General features: G+C 35.0%; 1 protein-coding gene across 1 annotated transcript; it reads right to left on the bottom strand.

Annotated features, from left to right (window-relative positions):
* Window positions 1-6,998: 6,998 nt before the first annotated feature.
* LOC100959124 (olfactory receptor 6C2-like) lies at window positions 6,999-7,934 on the bottom strand. The gene has a single exon (XM_003790488.1). The coding sequence runs from the start codon at window positions 7,932-7,934 to the stop codon at window positions 6,999-7,001; it is 936 nt and encodes a 311-aa protein (XP_003790536.1).
* Between the last annotated feature and the right edge of the window lie 233 nt (window positions 7,935-8,167).

Below are 8,167 nucleotides of genomic sequence, written 5' to 3'. Positions count from 1 at the left end.
AGAAGTTGTTTAGTCTAATATGGTCCAATTTGTCTACTTTTGTTTTGTTGCCTGTGGTTCTGAAGTCTTAGCCATAAAACCTTTGCCTAGCATAATGTCCTGAAGTGCTTTCCCTGTGTTTTCTTCTAGGAGCTTTGTAGTTTGGGGACTTCTGTGTAACTATTTAATCCATTTTGAGCTGATTTTTTGCATATGGTGAAAGATAGTGTTCTAGTTTCATTCTTCTGCATATAGGTATTGGTTTTCTAAATGTATGTTTTTGGTGCTGTTGTCAAAAATCAGTTGTCTGTACATGTGTGGATGTGTTCTTTATTCAGTTCCATTCATCAATGAGTCTGTTTTCATGCCTGTACCATGATGTTTTGATTATTGTACCTTTATACAGGGTGACCAAAAAGTTGCCATAATAGGGAAAATGGGAAATTGTAGCTAAGTGTACCTTTATTTATGAAATATTCTTTATAAAATTTTATAAAGAGGTGGCCAACACATAGAGAAAATTTCATATTTTATAAAATTTTTTAAAATGAATCAAATCAGGGTAATTGGGATATCCCTCACCTCAGGCATTTATTATTTATTTATATTAGGGACATTCCATTTCCAGTCTTTTAGCTATTTTAATGCATACCTAACTTATTGTTGAGTATAGTCTCTTTGCTGTGCTGTGAAATATTGTTATTCTGTCTTTGTGGTCTTAATATATTTTTGCACCTATTAACCACCCTCACTGTATCTTTCCTTCTCCCTGCTACTCTTCCCATCCTCTGGTATCCATCATTCTACTCTCTGTCTTCATGAGATCAATTTGTTTTTTTTAAGAGTCTCACTCTGTCACCCTTGGTAGAGTGCCGTGGCATCACAGCTCACAGCAGCCTCCAGCTCTTGGGCTTAGGTGATTCTCTTGTCTCAGCCTCCTGAGTAGCTGGGACTACAGGCATCCACCACAACGCCTGGCTATTTTTTGTTGCAGTTTGGCTGGGGCTGTGTTTGAACCTGCCACCCTCAGTATATGGGGTTGGCACCCTACCCACTGAGCCACAGGCTCTGCTCATGAGATCAATTAAAAAAATTTTTTTTAAGCTTCCATGTGAGTGAGAACATGTGATATTTGTCTTCCTGTGCTTGGCTTACTTCGTGTAACATAAAGTTCTATCCATGCAGATGGCAGAATTTCATTCTTTTTTGTGGCTGTATAGTATTCCACTATATATATATATACCATATATCATATATACCATAATTTCTTTATGCATTCTTCCACTGATTGACATTTAGCTTGATTCCAAATCTTGTCATTGTGACTACAGAAGACTGTAGATATTTTTTCAATATACTGAATTTCCTTTCTTTGGATATCTACTCAGCAATGGGATTTCTGGGTCTTGTGATAATTCTATTTTTAGTTTTTTGAGGAACCCCCACATCATTCTTCATGGTGATTGCACTAATTTACATCTCCTTCAACAGTGTACCAGGCTCCCCTTTCTCCATATCCTCACCAGCATTTGTTATTGCCAGCCTTTCTGGTAAAAACCATTTCAAATTGGTGAGATGATTTTGATTTGCTTTTCTCTGATGCCTATTGGTGACATCAAAAATATTAAATACCAAGGAACAAGTCTGTCAAAAAACAACTGCCCTGAGATGAAATTAAGAAGGAAATTACAAAGTTTTTGGAATAAATGATAATGAAGACACAAACTATCAGAACCTATGGGATATGGAAAAGGCAGTCCAAAGAGGGAAATTTATAGCACTGCAAGCCTTCCTCAAGAGAAAGGAATGAGAGTAAGTTAACCACTTACTGGGACATCTCAAGCAACTGGAAAAGGAAGAACATTCCAATCCCAAACCCAGCAGTAGAAAATAAATAACCAAAACTAAAGCAGAATTAAATGAAACTGAAAACAAAGGGATTATACAACAGATCAATAAATCAAAAAGTTTTTTTTTGAAAAGGTCAATAAAACAGACAAACCTTTGGCTAACCTAACCAGGAAAAAAAAGAATAAAATCTCTCATCAATCAGAAATAGTAAAGACAAAATAACAACAGACCCCTCAGAAATTCAAAAAATCCTTAATGAATATTACAAGAAACTTTATTCTCAGAAATATGAAAATCTGAAGGAAATTGACCAATATTTGGAAGCACATCACCTTCTAAGACTTAGCCAGAATGAAGTGGAAATGTTGAACAGACCTACACCAAGTTCTGAAATAGCATCATCTATACAAAATCTCCCTAAAAAGAAAAGCCCAGGACCGGATGGCTTGTCATCAGAATTCTACTAAACATTTAAAGAGGAACTAGTACCTATATTACTTAACTTTTCCAAAATATAGAAAAAGAAGGAATACTTCCCAACATATTCTATTCAGCAAACATCACCTTGATACCCAAACCAGGCAAAGACCCAACAAGAAAAGAAAATTATAGACCAATATCACTAATAAATATTGATGCAAAAATATTCAACAAGATCCTAACCAACAGAATCCAGCAACACATCAAACAAATTATACCGCATCACCAAGGGTTTTATCCCAGGATCTCAAGGCTGGTTCAGTATACATAAATCTATAAACATAATTCATCACATAAACAAATTAAAAAACAAAGACCATATGATTCTCTCAATTGATGCAGAAAAAGCTTTTGATAATATCCAGCATCACTTCATGATCAGAACACTTAAGAAAATTGTGGGGACATTTCCTAAACTGATAGAGGCCATCTACAGCAAACCCACAGCCAATATCATATTGAATGGAGTTAAATTGAAATCATTTTCACTCACACCAGGAACCAGTCAAGGTTGCCCATTGTCTTCACACTCTTTATCATTGTAATGTAAGTTTTAGCCATCACAATTAGGGAAGAAAAGCCGATCAAGGGTATCCATATAGGGTCAGAAGAGATTATACTTTCAGTCTTCGCAGATGATATGATTGTACATCTGGAAAACACCAGGGATTCTACTACAAAACTCTTAGAAGTGATCAAGGAATATAGCAGTGTCTCAGATTACAAAATCAACACTCATAAATCTGTAACCTTTATATATACCAACAATAGTCAAGCTGAAAAAGCAGTCAAGGACTCTATTCCATTCACAGTAGTGTCAAAGAAGATGAAATATTTGGGAGTTTACCTAACAAAGGACATGAAAGATCTCTATAAAGAGAACTAAGAAACTCTGAGAAAAGAAATAGCTGAAGATGTTAACAAATGGAAAAACATACCATGCTTATAGCTGGGAAGAATCAACATTGTTAATATGTCCATACTACCCAAAGCAATATAGAATTTTAATGTAATCCCTATTAAAGATCCTGTCATACTTTAGAGATCTTGAAAAAATAGTACTTTATTTTATATGGAATCAAAAAACACCTTGAATAGCCAAGACATTACTCACAAATAAAAACAAAGCAGGAGGAATCACGCTACCAGACCTCAGACTATACTATAAATCTATAGCGATCAAAACAGCATGGTACTGGCACAAAAATAGAGAGGTAGATGTATGGAAAAGAATAGCGAACCAAGAGATGAACCCAGCTACTTACTGGTACCTGATCTTTGACAAGCCAATTAAAAACATTGAGAGGGGAAAAGATTCCCTGTTTAACAAATGGTGCTGGGAGAACTGGCTGGCGACCTGTAGAAGACTAAAACTGGACCCACACCTCTTACCATTAACTCAGATAGACTCTCACTGGATTAAAGATTTAAACTTAAGACATGAAACTATAAAAATATGAGAAGAAAGTGCAGGGAAAACTCTTGAATAAATTGTTCTTGGTGAATATTTTATGAGGAGGACCCCCTGGGCAATTGAAGCAGCATCAAAAATACACTATTGGGACCTGATCAAACTAAAAAGTTTCTGCACATCCAAGAACACAGTAAGTAAAACAAGCAGACAGCCCTCAGAATGGGAGAAGATATTTGTAGGTTGATAAAGGTTTAATAACCAGAATCCACAGACAACTCAAACATACTAGCAAGAAAAGAACAAGTGGTCCCATCTCAGGGTGGGCAAGGGCCTTGAAGAGAAACTTCTCTGAAGAAGACAGGCACACAGCCTACAGACATATGAAAAAAATACTCATCATCCTAAAGCATCAGAGAAATGCAAATCAAAACTACTTTGAGATATCATCTAACTCCAGTAAGATTAGCCCATATCACAAAATCCCAAATTTAGAGATATTGGCATGGATGTGGTGAAAAGGGAACACTTCTACACTGCTGGTGGGAATGCAAACTAATACATTCCTTTTGGAAAGATGTTTGGAGAACACTTAGAGAACTAATAATAGACCCACCATTTGATCCTACAGTATCCTTTATTAGGTATATATCCAGAAGACCAAAAATCACACTATAAGAAAGATATATGTATCAGAATGTTTATTGCATCCCAATTCATAATTGCTAAGTCATGGAAGAAGCCCAAGTGCCCATCGACCCATGAATGGATCAATAAATTGTGCTATATGGACACCATGGAATATTATGCAACCTTAAAGAAATATGGAGACTTTACCTTCTTCATGTTTACCTGGATGGAGCTGAAACATATTCTTCTTAGCACAATATCTCAAGAATGGAAGAAAAAGTATCCAATGTACTCAGCCCTACTATACAACTAATTTATAGCTTTTATATGAAAGCTATAACCCAATTATAGCTCAAGAATATGGGGAAAGGGCAAAGGAGAAAGGGAGGGGAGGGGGTAGGATGGGTCAAAGGAGGGTAATTGGTGGGACCATACCTACGGTACATCTCAAAAGGGTACACGTGAAACTTAATAAATGTAGAATATAAATGTCTTAACACAATAGCTAAGAAAATGCCATGAAGGCTATGTTAACCAGTTTGATGAAAATATTTCAAACTGTATATAAAACCAACACATTGTACCCCATGATTGTATTAATGTACACAGCTATGATTTAATAAAAAAGAAGTAAAAAAAAAACTGCCCTGAAATCCAAAAAAACTTTATGATAAGAAATTAAAGATGATTTAGAAAAGTGGAAGGGAATGTTGAAATCTTGTTAACATTATAATAATGCTAGTCTTCAAATTGATCTCCTGAGTCAATGTATTGCAATAGATACTATAGCACTTACTTTATTAATCTTTAACAGAGCTGATTCTAAAATTTTTATGGAAGTAAAAAGGACAAAACATAGCTAAAACAGTCTTAAGAAGAACAAAGCTGGAAGACTTACTACAAATCTGAAGACTTATAATAAAGCTGCAGTAACTAAGATGTTGTGGTATTGATGTAAAAATATATATTGGCTGATGCAATAGAATAGAATTTCCAGCAACAAGTCTCAACTTGAGCACCTGAATTATAGCAAATATGCTGCTGCAAGGGGAAAGGAAAACATATTCAATAAATGACACATATCAGTTAGATATTTTATGGGAAGAAATGAAATATAGTGCATTACTTCATTATACTTTAGTATATAGTTGATAGATGTCTATAGGTCAGTGGCCCTGGGTTATCATTCCAGCTTTGCTTGTCCTTAACAATTAAGCATTGCCTCTGATACTATGGAAATGTATCAACAAATAGCAGGCTCCCCAACCAACATTTTTGGTCTATCCAGAATGGATATTAGTAAGTTCCCTGTAATGTACTCTCTACTAGTACATTGGGTATTGGTTTTGTAAGAATTTTTTTTTTTTTTTATTTTGCTTCTCATAGCCAGTAGGTTCTTCGGCTTTAATTAGTAAATCCAACCTAGCATTACAACTATTTGAGCCTTTTGAATGATGTATGAACTGACATCTCCACCTCATTTACTGAAGGTTCTGATGTGTCCAAGTTTAAGTAGCCATAATTGCAGTACTTTAGGCTTAGCTCCAGTGTCCTTGCCAGGATACTAAATGTTGGGCTACTTAGAGTGGACCTATATCAACAATTTCTTTCTTGTTCAATATTTTATATAACTTGCACCAAAATCTAGCCCCTTGCAATTCATTCTTAGGCATTTTTTTCTTGATCCCTGCAGTATATTTTAGCTATTTTGGTGTGAACGATTGCTTCCATCTACAGAAGACAAAGTAATTCTCCAGCAATGTTGTGTTGAAACTTCACCCTAAGTTTTTGTGCTAAAAGCCATTATTTGAGGTGAAGATTTTTTCTCTGAAATTTCAGTTTACTATGAGTGTATATACTATTAGGTTACATAAATTGCTTTTGTAAGGTTAAAGTCTGTGTGTCCTTCACCCAGGAAGTGTGACATGTTCCTGTGCAGTGCACCTGTTGGGTGGGAACTTACCCATCCCCTTCCCTCCCATTTGAATTTAATTTAGTTTAATTTAGGAAATTTACCTATGATTTTAATAATTTCTACATTATAGATGAATTCTGCATATTCTGTGTTACAGTTTGAATGAGTTCCTGTTTTGCTTGGTTTTCATTTAAATTTTGTCTTAAGATTTCTTAAAAGTGGTGCAAATTTATTTTTACATTTTAGTTGCATATTTGATCTGTAATATATGCTTTAAGAGGACAGAATTATTGTTGGTTTGGCTCTGCATTTTATTTAAGATATTTAACGGGGGTGAAATGCTCAGTAAAATTTGTATTTAATAAATTCAGAGATTATTTGTGAAGCTCAGTGGACAGAATAACAAAAATGAGCAGTATTCCTTGTTTTCTTGTGAAACGAATATTTTATTAATATTTGTATTTTGTTTTGGTTTGCACTTTTTATAAGGCTGGATATGATATATTTTTTCCTTATAGAAAATTATTAACATAACATCTATAAAAGTAGAGTGCAGGAAGTAAGAAGTGATCGTAGACAAGTTGTGGATGCAAGAAAAATTTTGAAAGATTAGTTTGGATGGATTAATGGATTTTAGATTGTGAAGGAACAAATTATTTTAGAAACTTAATGAAATATGCTTTGCAGAGCCAATGTCTTATGAAAACTTGAATCATCAGCTTCAGCATTCCTTTATTTCTTGGACAATAATGTGATTCTTTTGACTGAGTCCTTGAAGGCTTGCTTTACTTGCTTGTTCCTCAGAGTGTAAATAAATGGGTTCAGCACAGGAGCAATGGAAGTAGTTAGCACTATCACTCCCTTGTTAATAGCAACAGATTCTGTTGCTGAAGGTTTGATATAGATGAAGATGCAGCTGCCATATGTGATGGAAACCACAATCATGTGGGAAGAGCAGGTAGAAAAGGCTTTTTTCCTTTGCAGGGCAGAAGGGAATCTTAGAATGGTCTTGATTATGTATACGTAGGAGAGAACTACACAAAGAAGGGTTGTGATGAAGGTCAAGACAGCACAGGCTATAACCATCTGCTCAATGATCCACGTGTCTGAGCATGAAATCTTTAGGAAAGGAGACACATCACAAAGAAAGCTATCAATGATGTTAGAGTCACAGAACTCTAGGTTTTGGCTCAGGCTAAATGGTGGGAGTATGATTAACAAGCCGGCCATCCAACAGCAGAGGATGAATCTTCGGCAGACTCCGCTGCTCATGATGGTGGTGTAATGCAGGGGTTTGCAGATGGCCACGTAGCGGTCATAGGACATGGTGGCCAGGAGAAAAAATTCAGTTACTCCAAAAAGATCAGTAAAAAATGCTTGAATGGCACAGGCACAGTATGTAATCGTCTTGTCGCCTGTTGATAGGTTATACAAGTATCTAGGAATACAAGCTGATGTGAATAAGATTTCTAAGAAGGAAAAATTTTGTAGGAAAAAGTACATTGCTGTTTTAAGGTGAGAATCAATTAATACAAGTGAGATAATAGCCAAGTTCCCAGTTATACTCAGTAAATAAGTGAAAAACAAAAAAATTAAAAGCAGACCCTGAAGTTTTGGATCATCTGTTAGACCCAGGAGAATGAATGTTGTTACTGTTTGGTTTCTCATAACTGACTACCTATTTTTGTCCAGTCTTCATAAAAAAATAAGATATTTTATTAGAATATAGGGATGTCAAAATTCAGTAATGATAAACAATGAGATGTAAATTCAAGCAAGCAAGTGGTTCACATGAAATTCATTCTTTGGTTTGGTAATATTAACATACTCATGGACTTAATTTGTAAATTTCCTTTTAAAAATAATTTATTTTTATTTATTGTTTGGGATTTATTGAGGAT

The sequence above is a fragment of the Otolemur garnettii genome, unplaced genomic scaffold, assembly GCF_000181295.1.
Source record: "Otolemur garnettii isolate 467f Iridium unplaced genomic scaffold, OtoGar3 scaffold00043, whole genome shotgun sequence".
NCBI lineage: Eukaryota > Metazoa > Chordata > Mammalia > Primates > Galagidae > Otolemur > Otolemur garnettii.
This window is presented reverse-complemented; position numbering and strand designations above follow the sequence as displayed.